The following is a 24,421-nucleotide window of genomic DNA, read 5'->3' as shown; positions in this document are numbered from 1 at the left end:
GATAAGAATTTAATTACATAATCTTTTGCTTCTGGGGCTTCACTTCTACCATGTCTGTCAGTTTAGTATCATTTTATCCTAATGTGAATATTTGGAGTGGTATCCTCTTCTGAAAGTTTTCTTTGTGGTTTGGACTGAGTGGAGACAACTAAAATGTAGTTATGTTTGCAACATCTCTAGACAATTAAAAAGAAGTTTTTTGTGCACCAGCTCCAGGTCCTCTTGTATGAGAAGTGGATGCCGTGGTACAGGACTAGCTGAAACCAGATTGGTACAGTTTCCCCCATTTGCCATGATTCAGCTAGTGGTAAATTATTTCATGACAAGACAAGTTTGAATTACATTACATTCCAAACCCTTGTATTTTGGAAACACTACTAAGTGTTTTCAGAGATTATGTTTTTTCCAGAGCCTGTAGTTTGTTATTTTAGGGTTTAGAAGCATTCCACTAATAAACATATTTAAGTTAATAGAATGTTCATTTTGATTAGTACAAGTCAAGAACTGAGTTGGTAACTCGGACTAGGTAGGATATAATATTGTAAAATTTTGTTTTCCCTTTTGTTTATGAAAAAATCTGTCCACACAAGATCTCATCTCCTTTCCCAGCATTCAGTGCTAACATTATTATAAGAATACTTGCTTTGACCTGACATATCATGTACTAATTTGACTAGAAGATTTTGTTTATGAGGCTTAACCATACTTGGATAAATTTTTCTTGAATGTAAGCTGACCATTTCTTCTATTAGGGTTTTAGAGCCATGATTCATAGTGCATTCAAACATTTAACTTTGGATTAATCTGTTTCTGGTATTATTGAAGATGTATTTCGGTCTTTGTTATTGTAAAACCTCCAGTAATCAGATGAATATTTTGGAATCCTAGATGTATTACATTTTTAAAAGTTTCATGTTAGGAACCTTCGGAAAATATTTACTGCTGAAACATTTCTCTAGGCATTATTGTCAGCTAAAGGCATTAGTGACCTACAAGCTCTGTCTTGTTTGGTAAGTTTTGGAAAACATGAGAGGATCTTATTGCTTTTGTCTAATTTTAGAGTTGAGAATAATTTTAAGACAAAAAGTTTACCACAAATTTTCAAATTCCAAGTTTGGAAAAGGAAGTTACAACTGCATTAGAGAATACATCTCTTTAGCCAGTTGAGTGCTGTTAAATATTATTTGACAAAAACTGCAGACACTAGTGGTAATGTTCCTAATTTTTTGTGGAGTTAAGTTGTCTTATCGTCCTTTGTGCAGATGCCATATTTCTTCTGGTTAAAAGATGGGTAACCGAGGCTCAAGCAGTGGGATCTATGTTAGAGAAAGGTCTTGAAGGGTAGAGTGAATGATGTTAAGATTGTAATTTCGTAGGTTAAATTTTGTGAAAATCTTTTTTGGAAAGAGTTGTAACTGCAGTTAGGCATACCGAATTAATATTTGTTAAACTTTCTCTTAAAGAATCATGGTTTTCTTATCAAAATTACTGGCCTTAAGTGCCTTAGCAGTTAGTGAGGATTGAAGTAAAAGTTAGGTTTCCTTTGATTTTATTAATAGATGAATTTAATTACTGTAGTCTTAGAGGTATTTAGAAATACAATTTGGAGCATTTAGTTATAAGCTTAGTTGTTATGATTTGATATCGAGGCAGTAGACTTGGAGGTGAGTCTGGTGTATAAAATTAGTATTATTTAGGACTTCAAATTTCTTATCTCTATCCTTCATGACCCACCTCCATCAGTGTATGAATCAGTAATATGAACATTGGGGGAGATTCATAGAAATAAGTGGAATTTTGATGATAAAATTTATTAGTTTTATAGCCGTTTGATGTTCATATGCATAACCACTCTCCCCATCAATTATTGATGTCTAGAATATAGAATACCTGATATTACTTCGAGACTGAATAGAATAGGTGTGGCAGTCATCAGATGTCGCCTCGCTGGGCCACCTCTTGAAGGGAAGAAAACGTTAGATTTGTTCCAACACAGAAACTTACCTTGAACTACTTTCTTAGGAGTACCTGGAATCTCCTCTCATCCGACCAGAGTTTTGTGTAGTTTACCCTACTTCCGTTTTCTGTGAAGGCTAACCTCAGGCGGAAGGATACGTACCCTGAGGCTAGGCCCGGGTCAGGGAGCGTGCTAGCTTGGGTCTCGACCCTCAGTAAGTTCTCTGGTCGCGTTGTGATATCATTTCGACGCTCTCCTTATCTCAGTGCGATTCTTTGTGTCCCCGACTCCATTGTGTCCCGCATGGTTCCAACGTGGTATCCCTGTGCTATCCCTTTGTGTCTCAGTGTGTTAACCTAACCCTTCCCTTGTGTTCTCATGTGTTATCCTTGTCCTTATTACCTTTTCCCGCTGCGTTCCTGTGTCTTGCGGTGTTGCGATAGTGCGTGATGGAGCATCCCTGCCGTTGTCCTGGGCCTAGAGCTGGGAAGTCGTGTGGTGCGTTTCTTTCTAAGCCGGAGGTAGATCCTCATTCCTTGTGCTCTTCGTGCAAGGGTAGAGTGTGTTCTCCGTCGGACACGTCTCCGGAGTGCGTTTCTTGGAGTGAGGTCCAGTGGGTACGATTCAGTACCAAGAAAAAGAAGTCTGCCAAGCTGTCGCCCAAGAAGGCTAGCACCTCTTCGCCCTTTACGTCTCCAGAAGGACCGCCGAGTAGGGTTTCCCTTCCACCTTCCCCTACCCAGAGTAGGGGACGAGGTAAGTTTGTTGCGGGGAAGAAGCCAGAGGTTCTTCCCCAAGAGTCTGTTATCCATGATAGTGGGGTAGCAGCATCTTTCCATCCAAGTGGGGGGCCTGAAGGTGAGTTTAGTGGGGGTCCTAGAGACGATGCCCTGGTGCACGCGGGTCACGTCTCTTCGGATGATCCCATTTGGAGTAAAACTGTCCCTGTCTCTTCGCTCGCATCATGGGCATGTTTTTCAGGTACCTCCGCAGCTGAAGGCGCCCCCGTTGAGGTTGGAGGAAGGCCCCGGATCCTGGTTCTCCAACGTAGAGCTTCCACGCTCTCCCCTAGAACCGCCTTAGTCAGTACCGGAAGTGTTCCTGCAGCCCGCGACCTCCGTAGGACAGCAAGCTGTTCAGACGACCACTCTCCAGGCCCCGGCCCCTCGGACGGGTTATGAAGAGTCCTCCAATTCATCGGTTGCTACAACCTCCTATTCCTCGGAAGGAGAAAACCGGAGGAAGTCCCGGCGGAAGCGTGAGAGATCCCGGAGGAGGCACTCCCGTTCTCGGTCACGTTCCAGGTCTCGACATGGGAGGAGGCGCTCCAGGTCTCCTAGGAGAAAATTCAGGAGGAGCAGATCACCAGAGGAGGAATGGGTGGTCATCCCCCGCAGTAAGCTCGTGGACCTTACTTCGGTCCTGAGCACTTCAGGCTGGCGACCCAGAGACAAGTCTCCAGGAAGGTTTTCCTCCAGCCACAAGCTAGAACCACGGAGGGACCCGGCCTCGCGGACCTCTTCTGACAGGCGTAAGACCGCGAGGGTTCCGAGTTAATCCGCCCAGCGGAGGGAGTCGCGCCCACGAAAGTGGCACCACGGAGCCTGGAGAAGGAGAGACGGCTTCCTCCGTCGGGCAAGTCCACGGAAGCCGCGTCCTCCATGACTAAGGACAGCCAGAGGACGGAGGCCCTCGCCGCCACGGCAATGCCCGTCCTGCGTCCAGAGCCTTACGCGGAGGCATCCGTCTGTGGGATTCCCTCTAGAGAAGTAGGCCACCAGACGGAGGACATCGACGACGACATGGAGGGCGCCCCAGCGAAGGACTCGGCTTACAGGAGGGTGACAGGCCTCATTAGACGACACCATCGCATTGAGGTGCCTGAACCCTCCGACGAGGATCCCTGGCGCTCTAGCCTCAATATACTAATGGAGGCCCCTGCCCAGCGGAGGGCTCCGTTGGCTCTTCCAGTGGCCAGAGACGTGAGGCTCGGTAGAGCTCACGTCAACAAGATTGTGTCTGGCAATGCAGAGGCCCCCAAGTCTCAGAGCTCCTCGAAGTTGCTCCAGGGACTGAGGTCCCAGAGTAAATTCTACCTTCCAGAGGGTCAACGTCCAGGGGCCTGCAAGTTGGAACCCTCCCTCGAAGTTTTAGGCCAAGGGGCCCAGGAAGACAGAGCCTCATCAGTCCCAATCTGCTTCTCCCAGTCAGAGGCAACTATGATGGAGGAGATGGCAAAAGACCTAGCGAACGTCGCCTCTTGGCTAGACTGGTGGGCCTCCACTTTCGTAAGTGTTCAATCCTCCTACGACCTTTCAGTTCCGGGGAATCAGGCTCTCCTGAAGGAGCTAATTATCTCGGGAGGTAGAGCATTAAAGTTCTTGTCCTACCAGTCCCTAGCCCAATCAGCCAACTGGGTACTCAGGAGGAGAGACACTGTCCTGAGCAAGCTGTTGAGGAGGATACCGGACAGGGAAGCGAGGGCCCTGAGAAGCCTGCCCCTATGGGAAGACGTCCTCTTTCTCCTGAAGAGGCAGAGGAAATCATGGAGAAGGTCTTGAAGAGGAAGGAGGTGAGTGTTCCTAGACCTCAAGCACCGAGGAGGCCCATCCACAGGAGGCCCGCGTCCGATGGTCCTGCTACTCCTCGAGCTTCGTCTAGCCAGCACAGGAGAGACTCCCCAGCTGCTCCTTGGTCACAGCCGTCTCAGCCCTCCCATAGGGGAGCAGCATCAGCCCCAGCCTCCTTTAGAACTTCCTTTTCGGCCTCCAGGAGGGGGCGTACAGGTCGTTCCTCCAGGAGAAGATAGGGAGAGAGGCCCCCTACTCCTGCCCAAGCCTCAGGTAGGGGGATGCCTTAGACTTTTTTGGCAAGCATGGAAAAACCACGGAGCAGACCCGTGGACAGTAACAGTGTTGAAGGAGGGGTACAGGCTACCGTTTCTGGCAGAACCTCCGCCCCTGATCCCGGCCATTCGGGCAGAGTGGTTGGCTCCCAAGGACCCCTTGAAGAGAACAGCCTTACAAGAGGAAGTTTCCACGATGTTGGCGAAGGGAGCAATGGAAACAGTACGGGCCCCGGGCCCGGGCTTCTACAGTCGGCTCTTCCTGGTGGAGAAAGCAACGGGAGGTTGGAGACTGGTCATAGACCTCTCGGCTCTCAACAAGTTTGTGTGCAAAACCGACTTCAAGATGGACACCCCGAAGTCGGTCCTAGAGTCCTTGAAGGAAGGGGACTTCATGATGTCCATAGACCTCAAGGACGCTTATTTTTAAATCCCAGTTCACCCCTCCAGCAGGAAGTATCTTCGGGTGAAGTGAGGTGCCCAGACCTTGCAGTTCAGGTCCCTCTGCTTCGGACTATCCACAGCGCCTCAGGTCTTCGCGACAGTCTCAGTGTGGGCTCACGAATGGGGCATCCGCCTGATTCGTTACTTAGACGACTGGTTGCTCCTTTCATCCTCAGAGGAAGTTTTGAGGGATCAAGGCGCGAAGCTTCTGCAGTTCTGCAAGATTCTGGGCATCACCATCAACCTGGAGAAGTCTCATCTGTCACCCTCCACCAGGATGACTTATCTAGGGATGGTCCTGGATTCCCGTTTAGTGAGAGCCTTTCCGTCGGAAGAGAGGCTGACCAACTTGGACCAAATCCTCCTCCCCTTCTTGGCGGGACAACCCAGGAGAGCAAAGGACTGGCAGAGGTTAATAGGTCACCTCGTGTCATTGGAGAAACTGGTTCCCCAGGGGAGACTCAAGCTCAGGAATGTCCATTGGAACCTGAAGGGACTCTGGAATCAGACGGATATCCCCCACAAGGTGGTTCCAGTTCTCCCGGAAACGGAAGAACTCCTAGTGTGGTGGCAAGACCGGACAAACACCCTCAAGGGGATGCCCTTCGCAGCTGAGCCCCCCCGAAATGCTTCTCTTCTCAGACGCTTCCAAGGAGGGATGGGGTGCCCATCTCCTCGGAAGGTCAGCAAGAGGCAGTTGGACGGAGGAAGAAAAGGCACAACACATAAACATCCTAGAGATGATGGCGGTTCGAAAGGCGTGCCTACAGTTCACCAACCTTCTACGGGGAAACACTGTGGTGTTGATGTGCGACAACGCCACAGTAGTAGCATACATAAAGAAGCAGGGACTGAAATCGAGGAAGCTGTGCGATCTCACGTTGGAACTTCTGGATTTGGCCACGACAGAACAGATCACGATCGCAGCGAGGTTCATTCCAGGGAAAAGAAACGTCCTGTCCGACGGACTCAATAGGATGGGTCAAGTGGTGGGAACCGAGTGGTCCCTGCACTCAGAGGTAGCCAAGCTCATCATCCAGAAATGGGGTTCGCCAGTGATGGATCTCTTCGCAACAAGACTGAACGCACAACTCCCCGTATTCTGTTCTCCTGTCCCAGACCCAAAAGGGGCGTTGGAGGACGCCTTCCAACACCGGCGGGACAATCTGGACGTATACGCCTTTCCCCCTTTCACGTTGCTCAGACAGGTGCTCAACAGGGTGAGGACGGCCCACAACCTAAAGATGACTTTGGTAGTGCCCTGGTGGCCGGAGAGAGAGTGGTTCGCCGACCTAAAAGAACTAGCGTGTCTTCCCCCGTGGCCTCCTCCAGACAGGCCAGACCTGCTGCGGCAACCCCACTTCCAAAGGGTCCACGACAATCCTCGATCCCTCCGCCTTCACGCGAGGAGGTTATCGAGCATCTCCTGAGGAAGGAAGGCTATTCAGCTAGAACAGCCGAAAGGATGTCGGGATATCTGAGGCGTTCATCGGCAGCGGTGTACCAGGCTAGGGACCACCTTTACGAAGTGGTGCTCCTCCAGAAACATCAAGCCGTTGAGGGCCTCTATTCCGGACATTGCGGACTTCCTGGTACATCTCAGGGATGTAGTCGGTATGTCTATCCTGGCCATCAAAGGAGTCCGTGCAGCTTTAGGCCAAGTCTTCCTACTGAAGGGCATCGATCTGGGTTCCTCGAGACATATCTCAATGCTCATCAAGAGCTTTGAACAAGCATGTTCCTCTCAAGCCATCAGGGTGCCGCAGTGGGATGTGGCGAGGGTCCTGAAGATGTTAAGTGAACCCCCGTTCGAACCCCTGAAAGACATAGTGGACAGGGACCTCACCCTCAAGACTATCTTCCTGTTGGCACTGGTATCAGCTAAGAGAGTGGGTGAGATTCACGGGCTGTCTTACAAGGTCTCACACGCGAAGGGTTGGCGTGAGATTTCCCTCAAGTTCGTCCCGACTTTTGTGGCTAATACCCAGAATCCATCAGTTTGGGATCCCAGGTTTGAGGGCTTCTCAATACCAGCAATTCCTCGTTCGGACAATCCGGAGAACTTGAAGTTGTGTCCTGTCAGAGCTATAAGGAAATACCTGGAGAGGACTTCTAATCTCCGTCCTGGTATCAAGAGCCTTTTCGTCTCCACAGCTACAGTGAAAAAGTCGGTTTCGAAGAACACTATCTCCTTCTGGCTAAGACAGGGGATTATCAAGGTCTCACACGCGAAGATGAGATTTCCCTCAAGTTCGTCCCGACTTTTGTGGCTAATACCCAGAATCCATCAGTTTGGGATCCCAGGTTTGAGGGCTTCTCAATACCAGCAATTCCTCGTTCGGACAATCCGGAGAACTTGAAGTTGTGTCCTGTCAGAGCTATAAGGAAATACCTGGAGAGGACTTCTAATCTCCGTCCTGGTATCAAGAGCCTTTTCGTCTCCACAGCTACAGTGAAAAAGTCGGTTTCGAAGAACACTATCTCCTTCTGGCTAAGACAGGGGATTATCAGGGCCAATAGCAGTGCGGGCGTTCCCCTGCCGGGAAAACCCAGGCCCCATGACATTCGTACCTCCCTAGCTTTCGAAGGGAACATGGCATTGGCGCAGATCCTAAGAGCAGGCACCTAGTCTAACCAGTCTACCTTCACAACGCACTACCTGAAGGAATGCTCAAGAAAGTCCCTAGACGAGTTCTTTATAGGAACAGTCATCTCCGCTCTCCAAGCGATTTAACGGTGTAGCCCCAGGTACAATCGTGGGTAGTAAGACCAAGAGACACAGGTTCGTTTCCTTAAAAACCCCTTTGTTCTTCCTTCCCCCTCTTTCCCTTGGAGATAGACTCAGGTAGAGCCTGCACAAGACCTCAAGTCACAACATCATCAAAAGACACGTTTTCGAGGAATTCTTGCACAGGTAAGATACTTAGACACTAACATGAGCTCTTTGTGTAGTTTTCCCCTACGTTTCGTTTTCTGACCGTCTCTGAACCTAGCCCCCTATCTAGGTTCCATTGCATCCTGCTTAGCTAGATCTAGGGGTCAAGAAGGACACTCCCACCTCCTAAAGTGTAAGTCTCCTAAGAAAGTAGTTCGAGGTAAGTTTCCGTGTTGGAACAAATCACAAATTTTAAGTAATTTGTATTTTTCCTAACATACTTACCTCGAACTACTTTCGGGTAATGGCTCGCCCTTCCGTCCCCGAGTGTCTTCCTGACCCTTTAAGTAATTAAACAACCAAGAACTTACTGAGGGTCGAGACCCAAGCTAGCACGCTCCCTGACCCGGGCCTAGCCTCAGGGCACGTATCCTTCCGCCTGAGGTTAGCCTTCACAGAAAACGGAAGTAGGGTAAACTGCACAAAACTCTGGTCGGATGAGAGGAGATTCCAGGTACTCCTAAGAAAGTAGTTCGAGGTAAGGATGTTAGGAAAAATACAAATTACTTAAAATTTGTGATATTTTGTTTTTGGGCTGGTTAACGTTATTGAGTTTCCTTTTGAGAACTAAACAGTGTGAACATCATGTGAGTAAGAAATAATGAATTTTCATATTGATTAATTTCATGTTTATTGCAGACACTGGGGATTTGACACTTACATGTCAGATGTGATAGATGCACCACCTGCTATACTTAGTTACTTACACAAGCAGTATAAGATTCATTCAATACCAATTGCAAGGAAAGATGAACTGAAAACCACCTATAATAATCTGCCAGATAATATTGCTCTCTTTTTCATGGGTAAGTTTTAATTACATTTAGTTGTGTTGTAACAATGAGATTTGAGTGAATTTTTTGTTTATGTTTATTTCTGATCGAGTTTTCAAGTTTTTCAATTGACTGCTGATCCATGTTTTTCTTTCAGGTAAATTGAGAGTATTGCGTAGTCATTCACGCTATGATAATGAGCGTATTACAGAGAGTTCTACAGTCCGTGAAGGATCACTTCTTAAGATAATTTATGACAACAAGCTCATTAGTGATTGTGAAGAAGGGATGGGAAAGTGTGAGGAAAGGTAAAATTTCAATTTACTCTTTAAAGTATACTTTATAAATAGTATCACCTTGTAAATGGGTCATATTTGATAGATTAGCCTTGAATTTTTATGAGAGTGGAGGCTAGGCCTACAAGATTAATGATGTAATGTATACAGAGTAATACAAAACAAAACCATTATTATTTTAGTGTTATCCATGTATTAAAAGAATTCATTTTATTTGTTATATTGTTGGCCCTCTTTTTTCAGTACTCTTAAATATATCCTTGATTAATTTAATTGTACCTATAATGTATGTTTCATTTCAGAAATGCAAGTTACTGTACTATGATGATAATATTGTACAGTACAGTACATTATAATGTTTTACTAGAAATATTAATATCATGGGAGAGAGGGGTAGAATTCTGTATTCTAGTAAATTGATAGCTTCTATGATTTAAGCATAATGACTACCAAGTAGAGTTCAATTAAGTAAATTAACCTAATCATGTCAAGGGATTGTTGAAACGACTTGCTATGAAAAGTTGCCACCCATTTTATGTTATACTTTTATGCTTTAATGAAAGCATATACAATATACTGTATAATACAGTAGTTTTGAAAAGAATTGTCTCCACAAAGCCATGAAGTTTATTTGATATCCAATGTAATACTGCCTTTTTTCCAGAAATAAAATAATTGACAAAAGTATTGAAGCACTGAAAACACAAGAAAACGACCTTGGTTCAAAATTGTCGGCATGGAGAAATGATAAACAAGGTTACTTGTCCCGGGAACAATCACGGTTAGTACTTGGTTCTGTGCTTTGTAACAGTTTTTATTGAAGAACTGTATTTTATTTAGACTGTAACTAGTTATGTATCACTAATGTAATATACATACATATACCAAAGGCACTTCCCCCAATTTTGGGGGGTAGCCGACATCAACAAATGAAACAAAACAAAAAAGGGGACCTCTACTCTCTACGTTCCTCTAGCCTAACCAGGGACTCAACCGAGTTCAGCTGGTACTGCTAGGGTGCCAAAGCCCAACCTCCCACATTATCCACCACAGATGAAGCTTCATAATGCTGAATCTCCTACTGCTGCTACCTCCGCGGTCATCTAAGGCACCGGAGGAAGCAGCAGGGCCTACCGGAACTGCGTCACAATCGCTCGCCATTCATTCCTATTTCTAGCATGCTCTCTTGCCTCTCTCACATCTATCCTCCTATCACCCAGAGCTTTCTTCACACCATCCATCCACCCAAACCTTGGCCTTCCTCTTGTACTTCTCCCATCAACTCTTGCATTCATCACCTTCTTTAGAAGACAGCCATTTTCCATTCTCTCAACATGGCCAAACCACCTCAACACATTCATATCCACTCTTGCCGCTAAATCATTTCTTACACCCGTTCTCTCCCTCACCACTTCGTTCCTAACCCTATATACTCGAGATACACCAGCCATACTCCCTAGACACTTCATCTCAAACACATTCAATTTCTGTCTCTCCATCACTTTCATTCCCCACAACTCCAATCCATACATCACATTTGGTACAATCACTTTCTCATATAGAACTCTCTGTACATTCATGCCCAACCCTCTATTTTTTACTACTCCCTTAACTGCCCCCAACACTTTACAACCTTCATTCACTCTCTGACGTACATCTGCTTCCACTCCACCATTTGCTGCAACAACAGACCCAAAGTACTTAAACTGATCCACCTCCTCAAGTAACTCTCCATTCAACATGACATTCAACCTTGCACCACCTTCCCTTCTCGTACATCTCATAACCTTACTCTTACCCACATTAACTTTCAACTTCTTTCTCTCACACACCCTTCCAAATTCTGTCACTAATCGGCCAGGCTTCTCTTCCGCGTCTGCAACCAGTACTGTATCGTCCACAAACAACAACGGATTTACCTCCCATTCATGGTCATTCTCGTCTACCAGTTTCAATCCTCGTCCAAGCACTCGGGCATTCACCTCTCTCACCACTCCATCAACTTACAAGTTAAACAACCACGGCGACATCACACAACCCTGTCTGAGCCCCACTCTCACTGGAAACCAATTGCTCGCTTCATTTCCTATCCTAACACATGCTTTACTACCTTTGTAGAAACTTTTCACTGCTTGCAACAACCTTCCACCAACTCCATATAACCTTCCACATTGCTTCCCTATCAACTCTATCATATGCTTTCTCCAGATCCATAAACGCAACCTTTTGCTAAATATTTCTCGCATATCTGCCTAACTGTAAAAATCTGATTCATACAACCCCTACCTCTTCTAAAACCACTCTGTACTTCTAAGATTGCATTTTCTGTATTATCCTTAATCCTATTAATCAGTATTCTACCATATGATTTTCCAACTACACTCTACAATCTAATACCTCTTGAATTACAACCCTCATGCACATCTCCCTTACCCTTATATAGTGGTACACTACACGCACAAACCCAATCTACTGGTACCATTGACAACACAAAACACACATTAAACAATCTCACCAACCATTCAAGTACAGTCACACCCCCTTCTTTCAACATCTCAGCTCTCACACCATCCATACCAGATGCTTTTCCTACTCTCGTTTCATCTAGTGCTCTCCTCCGGAAAGGGACAACTCAACACCGCTAACTCAACGCGACACCGGGACAACTCAACACTAGGACAACCATAAATCTATAGAACACACACACACACACACACACACATATATATATATATATATATATATATATATATATATATATATATATATATATATATATATATACACATAGATAGATAGATAGATAGATAGATATATACATACGCTTGGTTTTCTTGTCTCTTTTTAATGAACAATGGAATAACTTCTTTATCCCAAACTCTTGGATCATTTTTAAAGCACACCTGGCTTGACAGTTTTAATCCATGGGCGAGCCAAGAAAAGAAAAAAAGGGCTAGCTAACAAGTCAGTCACCTGGATTTGACCGGTCTAAGAATATAATCCTTTAATTTGATACTCTCTTTAAATGGTTTCCTTCACTATTTTGGTTTTCAACCACTTGGTGACAACAAAGTTGAAACTTTCTTACATAACAGAGCAAAATTGTTATAAAAAGATTATTACACTAACAGAAATAATCTTAATTTTGATATCAAATAAATTCATTTCTCAATTCTTATTGATTATTAAAAGACAAGATTCTTTACAAAGTATTTAATTTACTAAGTTTAATAAAGTATATTTACATTGATGATTGTATTGTTTTAGAATTTATTTAATTAATGGACAAAAATTTTGTACAACAAAGGTTCAGTTATCAAACGTGGTTATGGTGACTTTCTGTCAGATGAAGTTAGTTCTATCACAAAAGATTCAATGAATTCGTTAAGACAGTCGTCATTTTTCATGTCTTCCCTTATAATGTTATCAGTATGCTTAATAGCCTCGGCCCTATTTTCCTTGCAAATCTGAAACAAAGCCGTTTTTTATATGTTGGTTGCATCTGTGATACGTTTGATTGCTTGGTCAATTACATTATCCTTTTCCCATATTAAGAAACTGATACACATTGTATGCCATTTTTCTTTCTTCTGGGCGAAGAATACGGGGCTGGGAACTCTCCATGGTGTTTACGGAAAGCTATTGTGCGAGACAAAGAATGCCGAAGCTAATTTAATAGGATTTGACCAATATATATATATATATTATATATATATATATATATATATATATATATATATATATATATATATATATATGTGTGTGTGTGTGTGTGTGTGTTTTATAGTTGTCCCGGTGTCGAGGTGTTCTGGCGTTGAGTCGGCGGTGTTGAGTTGTCCTGCACCCCTCTCCTCACTTCCTCTCGTAACCTCTCTCTCATTCTCATCTCCCATCACTGGCACATCAACACCTGCAACAGCAATTATATCTGCCTCCTTATTATCCTCAACATTCAGTAAACTTTCAAAATATTCCTCCCACCTTTTCCTTGCCTCCTCTCCTTTTAACAACCTTCCATTTCCATCTTTCGCTGTCTCTTCAATTCTTGAACCAGCCTTCCTTACTCTCTTCACTTTTTTCCAAAACTTATTATTCTCTTCATTTGAATGACCTAATCCCTGATCCCACCTCAGGTTAGCTGCCCTCTTTGCCTCACTTACTTGCGTTTTACTTCCACATTTTTCTCTCTATATCTTTCATACTTCTCTACACTATTACTGTGCAGCCATTCTTCAAAAGCCCTCTTTTCCTGACACATAATCCATCAACGCCCTTTCTACCACTCTTCCATTTGCTACTCTTACCCATGTATACTTGTTTTTATCTTTCTTTTTGAAAAAGCTAGAACTTAACCATCTCTTGCTCAACACACATATCTACCAGTCTCTCACCACTCTCATTTTCATCTGGTACGCCATACTTCTTAATGACACCTTCTACCTCTCCAGCGCCCACTCTAGCATTTAAGTCACCCATGACAACTACATAATTCCTTCTACCCAGTCCTTCTACACACCTAGTTAATTCATTCCAGAACTCATTCCGCTCTTCTTCACTTTTCTCACAACCTGGCCCATAGGCACTGACAAAAGCCCAACATTTCCTACCCAACCTAAACCTTACCCACATTAACCTATATGATATCTCCTTCCATTCCACTACTTTACCTGTCATCTATTCACTCAGCAATAAAACCACACCTTCTCTTGCTCTTACCTTTTCAATCCCAGACACTCTACCAGACATTTCACCAAACATCACTTCACCTTTCCCTTTTATCTTTGTCTCACACAAAGCCAAGATATCCATCCTTCTATTCCTAAACATACTTCCAATCTCACATCTTTTACTTTCTATCGTACTACGTCCACGCACATTCAAACGCCCCAAAACTAGAGTGCGGGGAGCAGTCACTCTCCCCCCAGTTCCACCTCTTAGATGTCTTACAGGATTATGATACAGGAGAGGGGGTTCCCAGCCCCCTCGTCCCGTCCCTTTTAGTCGCCTCTTACGACACTGAGGGATACGTTGGGGCTATTCTAATTGTTTTTTATGCCCCCGCGGCCATATATATATACAGTATATACATACATACATACATACATATAGGTTGATCATCGCTAATCCGGCAATCTATAATCTTGAAACATCAGTTAACCTGTATTATTTTCGCTGCTGGCCACTTGGTTGGCGGTACTGTTTCTCAATTATTTTCAGTACTGACCGATTGACATTGCTGTTTCCAATGTAAACAAATAATAAGATGCACCCTCATTTCAGTGTTGAAAAAAGTTTAACTGCACATTACACAAGCGGAAACATACCGTACAATTCAGTGCATATAAGACGAGGTCGAAAATTAAGTCAAATTTGAATGAATTACAAAACCATCTGTGCATAGGCTAGCTTTTGTTGTATACTGTACTTAAAAATCCAAAATAGAATAAATAAAGACAATTTTATTTCATGCTTTTGTTAAACACAACATTAAACTACAACCACTCCTTTCTTTTAAGTTTCATCACCGATCATAACGAACAAACGAACGCATCTGTGAACAAGTTAGCTTTTACAGCAATAGATATTTTACCAAGTATTGTTTATGCAATACTCATATTAATTTTATCCTTTCTAATAATGTCTAAAGAAATATGAAGATTTAACAGTATTATTGGGGATGGAGGGAGATTTCGGAAAAGTTAAGAAGATTATTTAAACAACTTTGCGTTATTCGTACTGTATGAGCGCATAATCGCAATATGGTAGTGTTACCTTGAGATCAGCTGATGCCTTCCAAAATTAATTGATGATTATTGAAATGCTCAAGAAATAGAAAAATATAACACAAACATGCTTCAATAAACCACAATAATGCCTAATGAAATATGAAGGCCTAATAATGATTAGATAATTAAATACTATATGGAGCTTTAAAACTGAACTACCCGTACACGCCCGCACACACATTGTCACACACAAACACACAGAAAGAGTGAGAAGGTGTTTGAATGATAACTAATTATGAGGGCTATAAACGAACTGTATGAAGACTGTGATATCCTGTAACATATTAGTGCTGATGTAATATTTATCATGAAGATATTTCGAATAAATTAAGAAATTATACATACATGTAAATTACGCCACTCGTATGTCCGCACTCTTTCAATAAGGTAGCGAGACCTTCAGATCAGCTGATCATAACTAAAAGTAAGTACAATATCAAGTAATTCTTGATCTTTAAAATTCTTTCGAAATGGGAAAATAGAATAAAAAAAATGCTTTGATGCATATGATATCCTAATAAACAAGAATATTTAATAATGATTTACAGTAGGAAATTATTGATAAAATATGACCTAGATGATTGCTGAATCATGACTCATCATAATAAACTGACGGAAACTTCACTTTTCTCGACTTACGATGCACCTCGGTACCTATATCTGTCGTAAATAGACGACTACCTATAATATATGGATAAGCTGGAACAATGGATAATCCGACACCCTCCCGGTATCAAAGTTGCTGTATTAGTGATGGCCTACCTGTGTGTGTATATATATATATATATATATATATATATATATATATATATATATATATATATATATATATATATATATATATATATATATATATATTACATGTACATACATATATACATACACACAAATAAATACAGCTATTTCAAGTCCACTGCTGAACTAAGGCCTCAGACATGTCAATTCATATGTTGAGTTTGGTCAGTTTTCATCACCACGTTGCCCAGTGTAGATTGGTGATGGTGGAAGATTTTGCCGGATTTTATATATACAGTATATATATATACTATATGTGTGGTTGTGTACATGTATATGCACACAACTATCCTTAAGTATTATGCATACTTTCGTTTAGATTGTGGATTCTATTTTTATTCATTGATATTTCCCCTAAAAATCACAATATGCTGTGGAGAATCATTTGGTTTTTCTGGAATTTTCAGGATTCAGTTGCAGAAAAGAATAACTGCCAAAAAAGCTCAAATCAAGAAATGTGAAACCCAAAAATTTGATGAAGTAGTGGAGGAAAACCAGATGCAGAATAAATTGATAGTAAGTTCCTTTTGAAGTTGTATGTTTCCAGATTTAATGGTTAATGATACCTTTTATGATAAAATAAAAAGGGACAGTGAACAAAATCATACAGAGGTGTTCATAGAATTGTAGATTATGTCTGAATTTTTCTCTACCTAGGAATTATGTTACTACCTTAGAAATGTATAAAACTTATTGCTTATGTAATCATTGATATTATTGTTAACTGCTGATACGGAATAAGAGTGAATGTACAAAATAATGTGGGCGTTGGATCCTAAGACTGTCCTTTTAATGACTCTTCCCCAACATTTGTGTAATATTTCTTCAAAGTAGGAAATAGATTTCAATTGTGATTAAAGAAAAAACTTCCGAACATTGCATGGTAGCTATCCATAAAGACACAACGTGCCCCCCCCCCTCCCCTTAGCTGTCTCCCAGGTAAAAAAAATGCAATCCCTTTAAGTTGTACGGGTCAACTAGACCTTTGACCTATTGTGCCATCTCATGTTATCTTTCTGGGTTCTTTTATTGGCTGCTAAACTACCATTGGTTCTTTTATTAGCTGCTAAACTACTACTCTGGGTTCTTTTATTGGCTGCTATACTACTACTCTGGGTTCTTTTAATGGCTGCTATACTACTACTCTGGGTTCTTTTATTGGCTGCTAAACTACTACTCTGGGTTCTTTTAATGGCTGCTATACTACTACTCTGGGTTCTTTTATTGGCTGCTAAACTACTACTCTGGGTTCTTTTAATGACTGCTAAACTACTATTGGTTCTTTTATTGGCTGCTAAACTACTACTCTGGGTTCTTTTATTGGCCGCTAAACTATTACTCTGGGTTCTTTTATTGGCTGCTAAACTACTACTCTGGGTTCTTTTATTGGCCGCTAAACTACTACTCTGGGTTCTTTTATTGGCTGCTAAACTGCTACTCTGGGTTCTTTTATTGGCTGCTAATCTACTACTCTGGGTTCTTTTATTGTCTGCTAAACTACTACCAGGCAAGGTTTTCACACCATGCACTATTACGTCACTGCTCAGTAGAGTGGGCTACTGGAAAATTGTGTTTTAGGTAAAGTGAATGTTATCCTAAGGCTAAAAGGTTTCTAACATTCTTCCCTCTTTCTATTTCCATTTCTTTTCTTTTATTCATGCACTTTTTGCTGTTTCAGTCTAGTTTTATTCCTTACTCAGTATCCTTATTTTCCTCCCTTATTCCCTTTCTAATTCCATATCCTTCTTCCAACTTATTCAGTTTTTGTAACTATATTTTATCTATTAATTTTGTTTAATTCCAAAGGCTAAAAGGTTCCTCACCTTTTCCGTTTTTTCTATTTCCTTTTCATTTCTTTTATTTAATGGTTTTTAATGTTCATTTCAGTCTATGTTTATTCCTTTTTCCATGTTGTAATTATTCCCTTATTCATTAGCATCCTTATTTTCCTTAATTTAATATTTCCTACCATATTCTATATGTGTTATTTGAATTTAATGCAGATTTTGTATTGACAAATTTACTGCATAAAATTTTACATGAAATTTATTCTCAGTCATTTACCAATGAAAAAAAGTTTCAACTTGAAGAAATCATTTGGATATTGACATAGTCGGAGTCATTAACTTTACAAGTGAACTGCCGTAAATTAAAATATAATTTTGGTTTCACTGTGAGGTGTTTAATTAATTTCCATGACAAAAAACTTTGTAGAAAAGAGGTGAACATACAGTATTACCAGTTATTTTATGATATTTATATATATATATATATATATATATATATATATATATATATATATATATGTGTATATATATATAATTTTTTTTTGTCAAAAAAAAATATAAAATTTGAACCTTTATGTAAATTAATTTTTCAATGTCAAGTAACATAATTTATTTAAATGAAAATTACTTAGCCTATGATAAATTAAGAATGATTAAATATCAATTTTTTTTATTTCAGAGAGAGAATATTGGAATTTTTTCATATATTGCTGATCATATACTGCATTACAATAATTATATCATGTTTTTTAGATTCTCAAATATTACATAATAATATATAGATCTGTTTAGTATATTACATCCTCTTAATGATTTTTATTGGTAATATTTTTATAGTATGGGTACTATATAACATGAGCGCTGAATAGATGTTGACTATGAAGATATGTTTGTTTCTTCGTTACTCTTTTACTATTATTGTTATTAGTATCATACAGGAGAGTATCATCTGATTACCAAGTCAATATATAGGATACAGTACTTGTAACTTTTATATTCAATAGATTAACATAGTACTGCACATAGAAATGCATATACAGTATGTATATAAGAGAGAGGTGGGATATTGATATGCCAGCATAAGATTTTAATGTAATGTTGAACTGTATATTAAAGTAAAAGTACATTTGCTAAGTGAATATTTACAAAGGGAATATCCTTAAGGGTGTTTGGATTGTAGTTACACCCGATGTTTCAGTGTAGAGTATGTGCATATCATTACTGTATTATTATTACTAACTAAGCTACACCCCTAGTCAAAAAAGCAGAATGCTACAAGCCCAAGGGCTCTATTATTATTATTATTACTTGCTAAGCTACAACCCCAGTTGGAAAAAGCAGAACACTACAAGCCCAGGGCCCCCAACAGGGAAAACAGCCCAGTGAGGAAAGGAAAAACAAAATATCCCAAGAACCGCAACAACACCAAAACAAATATTTCCTATATAAAATATAAAAATTTTGACAAAACAAGAAGAAGAGAAATTAGATAGGAAAGTGTGCCCGAATGTACCTTCAAGCAAGAGAACTCTAACACAAGACAGTGGAAGACCATGGTACAGGGGCCATGCACTACCCGAAGACTAGAGAACAACGGTTTGATTTTGGAGTGTCCTTCTCCTAGAAGAGCTGCTTACCATAGCTGAAGAGTCTCTTCCACCCTTACCTAGAGGAAAGTAACCACTGAACAATTAAACTGCAGTAGTTAACCCCTTGTATAAGGATTTTAGAGAGAAAAAATAATAACAAAGAAGCTTACAAAACAAATACAATTATGCGGTTCTTTTAGAGTACTAATTTCTAGCACTAAATTAAAGATGAGTGATCAGGATGAAATTCAATTGCCATATTTAAGGTTTCTATGCAAGGTGCAGGTCTGCTTGGTGATCAATCCACTAACATGACATCACAAACCCAGTGAGATGCTCAAATTCATTTAGTTCACTGCAGTCATTAGCAGATTTTGAATTAAATTGGTGTGAAAATTATTTGTTTACTTCATTGTGGTTGAAGGGGATGAATGGCCTTTAGGTAATGGGTTAGTTTCTAGAAATAACTTACTCGCCAGAGGTTATAGCTTAAATCACACATAGTTTTTGGTTAATTTAGCTTTGAGATGAAATGTTGAATAATTTACTGAAATTTCAAAAAATTTTGAGAACTCACATTAATGTAGAATTTCAATAAAATTGTCACGTTTTGGAACGTAGTTTAGATTTTTGTGAAATAAACAGACTAAAATTTATGAATATTTTCAGAAATCATTTAAATTTATTTTTTATTTCAGAGAATTTTTAAATCAAGACTAAATTGTTTGAAGGAGGTTGAAGAAATGATTGATGGTACTGCTCTTCCAGATTACTTCAAATTAATGGGTGAAATGAAGTCAAAAGGACTTTATATAAAAAATATGAAAGAAATAATTGATCAAAAAGGAGAAAAATTGAAAGCATTACAGGTATTGTATTATTTTTGGATTCCTTCAAGGCAATTATTCCCAAAACAAACTGATATTTCAGGAAATTGTTTAAGTCCTTCTCTTATTATTAGACGATTCACTTTAACTCCCCAAGAATGTAGTAAAGTTGCCTTGCAAGCAATAAGAGAAGATTGACCATTATGCTTAACTTCTTGAAGTATCTTTGTAGCTCATGTGGTTAAGTAAAGCAATGAATAATGTCATCTGTTACCAGCACTAATGGAATAGCGATTGTTTTAGAAATAATTGGATATTGGTATATATGTTGGTACTGTATACATTTGTCCCTTATCATTGGTTATGTGATACCAAATAAAGGAAAGCATTCACATATACGTAACTGCAAATTACAAAATACAGTAGCAAGATGATAGAAAAGACAAAAGGTCATTCGTAGACAAGATCTTGAAATTTCAACTTATAGTATGGTTCCGAATTATTCATGTTCGAATTGAGCGATTCCAAATTTATGCGGTCGCTAGTTTTCAAAAATAAATTTTCAATATCTGCGAAGCTGATCAAAGTGAGATTCACGCACCACAAAACGTATCAAATCTATTGTCTTTTCAAGTACAGTGATACCTCGGTAGTCGAACGACTCTATACTCGAACAATTCGGAGTTCGACCAAAATTTTCGAGAAATTTTTGCTGCGGTGCTCGACCAAAAATTCGGTACTCGACCAGCCGAACACGTGACGACCGCATGGGCTTTGTGATGATCGCGCCATCTCGGCCACTCTCGCTTGTTCGGGAAGCATCAGTTCTCTCGAGAGCGTCACTCAGACAACGCGCGATCAGCATTCGTTGTGATTTAGTGATTTTCAGTGCTTTTAATTGCTTTTTTAGCTTTCATAATGAGTCCCAAGAAAGTAATGAGTGTTAAGGGGAAGGAGAAGAGGAAAACAGTGCGAACAACGATCGAGTTGAAGAAGGAAATTATAGCGAAATATGAGAATGGTGTACGAGTGTCCGATTTAGCGGTAGAATACGGAATGGCGAAGTCGACCATTTCTACGTTTTTAAAGCATAAAGAAATGATTAAGAAGGCGAATGTTGCAACGGGAGTTACGGCGGTAACTAAGCAAAGGCCACAAGTGATTGAGGAGATGGAAAAGTTGCTTTTAATATTTATTAAAGAAAAACAGTTGGCCGGGGAAAGTGTTAGTGAAGCGTTCATTTGTGAAAAAGCGTTGCATATCTATGAAGAATTAGTGAAGAAAAGTCCGAGTACCAGTGAAAGTGATTCATTTACATTTAAAGCGAGCAGGGGTTGGTTTGAAAAGTTTCGTAATAGAACAGGTATTCATCGTGTTACTAGGCATGGGGAGGCAGCTAGTTCGGATCAAATTGCAGCCGATAAATACGTGGGGGAATTCGATCGGTACATAAATGAACAAAATTTGATCGCACAACAAGTCTTTAATTGTGATGAGACTGGGTTATTTTGGAAGAAAATGCCAGCCAATACGTACATTACCAAGGACGAGACGAAGATGCCAGGTCACAAGCCAATGAAAGATAGGCTAACATTGTTGCTGTGTGCAAATGCAAGTGGCGATTGCAAGATCAAACCCTTGTTAGTGTACCACTCGGACAACCCCCGGGTGTTCAAACGAAATAATATTTGTAAAAGTGCACTACCAGTTATGTGGCGCTCGAACACTAAATCTTGGGTCACAAGACAATTCTTTACTGAGTGGATAAACGAAGTGTTTGCCCCCCAGGTTAAGGCTTACCTCATTGAAAAGAGCTTGCCAATGAAATGTCTTCTGGTTATGGACAATGCTCCTGCACATCCTCCAGGTCTCGAGGATGACTTGAAAGAAGAATACAGCTTTATCAAAATCAAATTCTTGCCCCCCAATACTACTCCCATACTCCAGCCCATGGACCAACAGGTCATTTCAAACTTCAAAAAACTCTATACCAAGGCCCTTTTCAGAAAGTGTTTTGAAGTGACCAGTGACACGAAGTTGACCCTAAAGGAATTCTGGAAGGAACACTTCAGCATCCTCAACTCTGTTAACATGATTGACCAAGCTTGGCGAGGTGTGACCTATAGGACATTGAACTCTGCCTGGCGTAAGCTGTGGCCATCATGTGTCACAGAGAGGGAGTTTGAAGGTTTCCAACCAGAGGCGGGTCCAAGCACTGCTACCCCTGTAATTTCTGATGACACTGATGTCGTTGAGGAAATTGTTGTCATGGGCAGGAGTTTGGGGCTTGAGGTCGACAAGGATGATATTGATGAGCTTGTAGAAAGCCATTCTACCGAGTTGACTGTGGAGGAATTGTTGCACCTGCAACAACAACAGCAGCAGGATCTGATTGTGGAGCAGGAATCTTCAGAAGAGGATGAGGTAAGGGAGGATGTTCCAAGTTCTCTCATCAATGAAATTTGTTCCAAGTGGGCAGATGTGCAGGCTTTTGCTGAAAAATACCACCCAGAAATTGCAGTAGCAAACCGGGCAGTGCATATGTTTAATGATAGTGTCATGTATCATTTTCGAAGAATACTGCAGAGGAGGAAGAAACAATTAACAATAGACCAGTTTTTCACAAAAGAAAAGAAAGCTGCTACATCAAAGCCTGTTTCTCCTCCAAAGAAGAGACAAAGAAGAGAAGAAACCCCTGAAATAGATCTGCCCACCCTTTCATTGGAGAGAGAAACAACTCCTGAAGGAGAACTACCCCGCCACATCATGGAAGGGGACTCTCCTTCCAAGCAGTAACCTCCCCCTTCCATCCTCTCCACATCCATCCCTGTATGCCATCGAACCGCTGCTCAAAGGTATGTTCACTACAGTACAGAAAATGGTTTAAAATTGTTTTATTTTAGTACAGTAAATGGTTTAAAATTGTTTTATAGGATTTTCTGACCAATTTCATACACATTTAGATAATTATTGTTGTTTAGGTACACGTTTTATTAATATTTTGGGCCTGTTCGAGTGCTTGGGAACGGAATAGAATATATACCATTATTTCTTATGGGGAAAAAAAATTCGGTACTCGAACAAATCGGAGGTCGAACACGGATCTCGAACGGATTATGGTCGAGTACCGAGGTATCACTGTATATTGGTAGGCCTGGGTATGTATGGTGCCTGATAATAAATGTAATCAAACGATATTCACCTTAAATTTTATTAATATAGTTTCATAATAAATAGGCTATTTAAGGAAAAATTCCATATCAACCATGAAATCAACTTTTTTACTATGCGAGTCTAGCTTTCAAAAGGTAAACAGAGTTGTGGTTATGTTCTCGACAATCTTCATCTTTCTCTAACCTTTACTGTAGATAATTTTAATGGTAGTGTTAATTATGGTTTATTAAAGCATTATTTTTGTTTAGTACAGAATATATAAAAGCTTTATTTTGTTTCTGTGGGTGTTCAAAGTTTTCACATGTAGGCTGGGTTCGTCTATCGGCAGTGAATGGCCTAACTTTTGGTAACGAGTCGGAAATATTTTCTCTCATATTTTAAACTAGATTTTGTTTACAAAGATTTGTTTTAGTATAGTACACGGTATATAAAAACCTCTTGCTCTCTACCTACCCCTATTCATACCCTTTTCTCTCTCTCTCTCTCTCTCTCTCTCTCTCTCTCTCTCTCTCTCTCTCTCTCTCTCTCTCTCTCTCTCTCTCTCTGCGTGTGTGTGTAACAAATAAAATCTTAGTTCATATTTGGCAACCTGAGTTAAAGATTGAAATTAACATGACTATTCCCAGTTGTGGTGAGCAATTCCTCGCTTTAAGTGGTACAAGAAATAAATAAAACTCTCTCTCTCTCTCTCTCTCTCTCTCTCTCTCTCTCTCTCTCTCTCTCTCTCTCTCTCTCTCTCTCTCTCTCTCTCTCTCTCTCTCTCTCTCTCTCATTGCATTCTAGAAAATTGCTACCTTTTAAGTAATTTTGTTTTAATTAAAATATTAATGTGCTTTTGTGCTAAATTATGTGCGTATTTTATTTAACAATCGAGTATTGCCGACTTCTTTGTGTTTTACTTTTGTCTGTAATCAGATCAGCTGATATCTAGCTGCTGCTCTCAAGAACATGCGCGTACGAATATAGTAACACAGTATTATTTTTGCTATTTCTTAACATTCAAAACATCCATACCATTAATATTACATAAGTACCAATGTGTTATAACCTATCATTTTTCATTAAGTACATGTACATTTAAAACTATCTCTCTCTCTCTCTCTCTCTCTCTCTCCTCTCTCTCTCTCTCTCTCTCTCTCTCTCTCTCTCTCTCTCTCTCTCTCACTGACAAAGCCGGCAATATTTTAATTTATTGATCAACCAAGGTGCGCTA

At 40.6% G+C, this 24,421-nt stretch overlaps 1 protein-coding gene across 2 annotated transcripts in view; it reads left to right on the top strand.

Moving 5' to 3' along the window:
- The window catches only part of LOC137645932 (structural maintenance of chromosomes protein 5-like), a 208,316-nt gene that overhangs the window by 98,902 nt on the left and 84,993 nt on the right, over positions 1-24,421 (top strand). For both annotated transcript variants that reach the window (XM_068378994.1, XM_068378996.1), the window contains 5 exons: positions 8,821-8,987; positions 9,112-9,262; positions 9,915-10,031; positions 16,239-16,347; positions 19,906-20,076. In XM_068378994.1, the coding sequence (XP_068235095.1) occupies positions 8,821-8,987; positions 9,112-9,262; positions 9,915-10,031; positions 16,239-16,347; positions 19,906-20,076 (715 nt within the window). The remainder of the gene's footprint in view (positions 1-8,820; positions 8,988-9,111; positions 9,263-9,914; positions 10,032-16,238; positions 16,348-19,905; positions 20,077-24,421) is intronic.

The sequence above is a fragment of the Palaemon carinicauda genome, chromosome 8, assembly GCF_036898095.1.
Source record: "Palaemon carinicauda isolate YSFRI2023 chromosome 8, ASM3689809v2, whole genome shotgun sequence".
NCBI lineage: Eukaryota > Metazoa > Arthropoda > Malacostraca > Decapoda > Palaemonidae > Palaemon > Palaemon carinicauda.
This window is presented reverse-complemented; position numbering and strand designations above follow the sequence as displayed.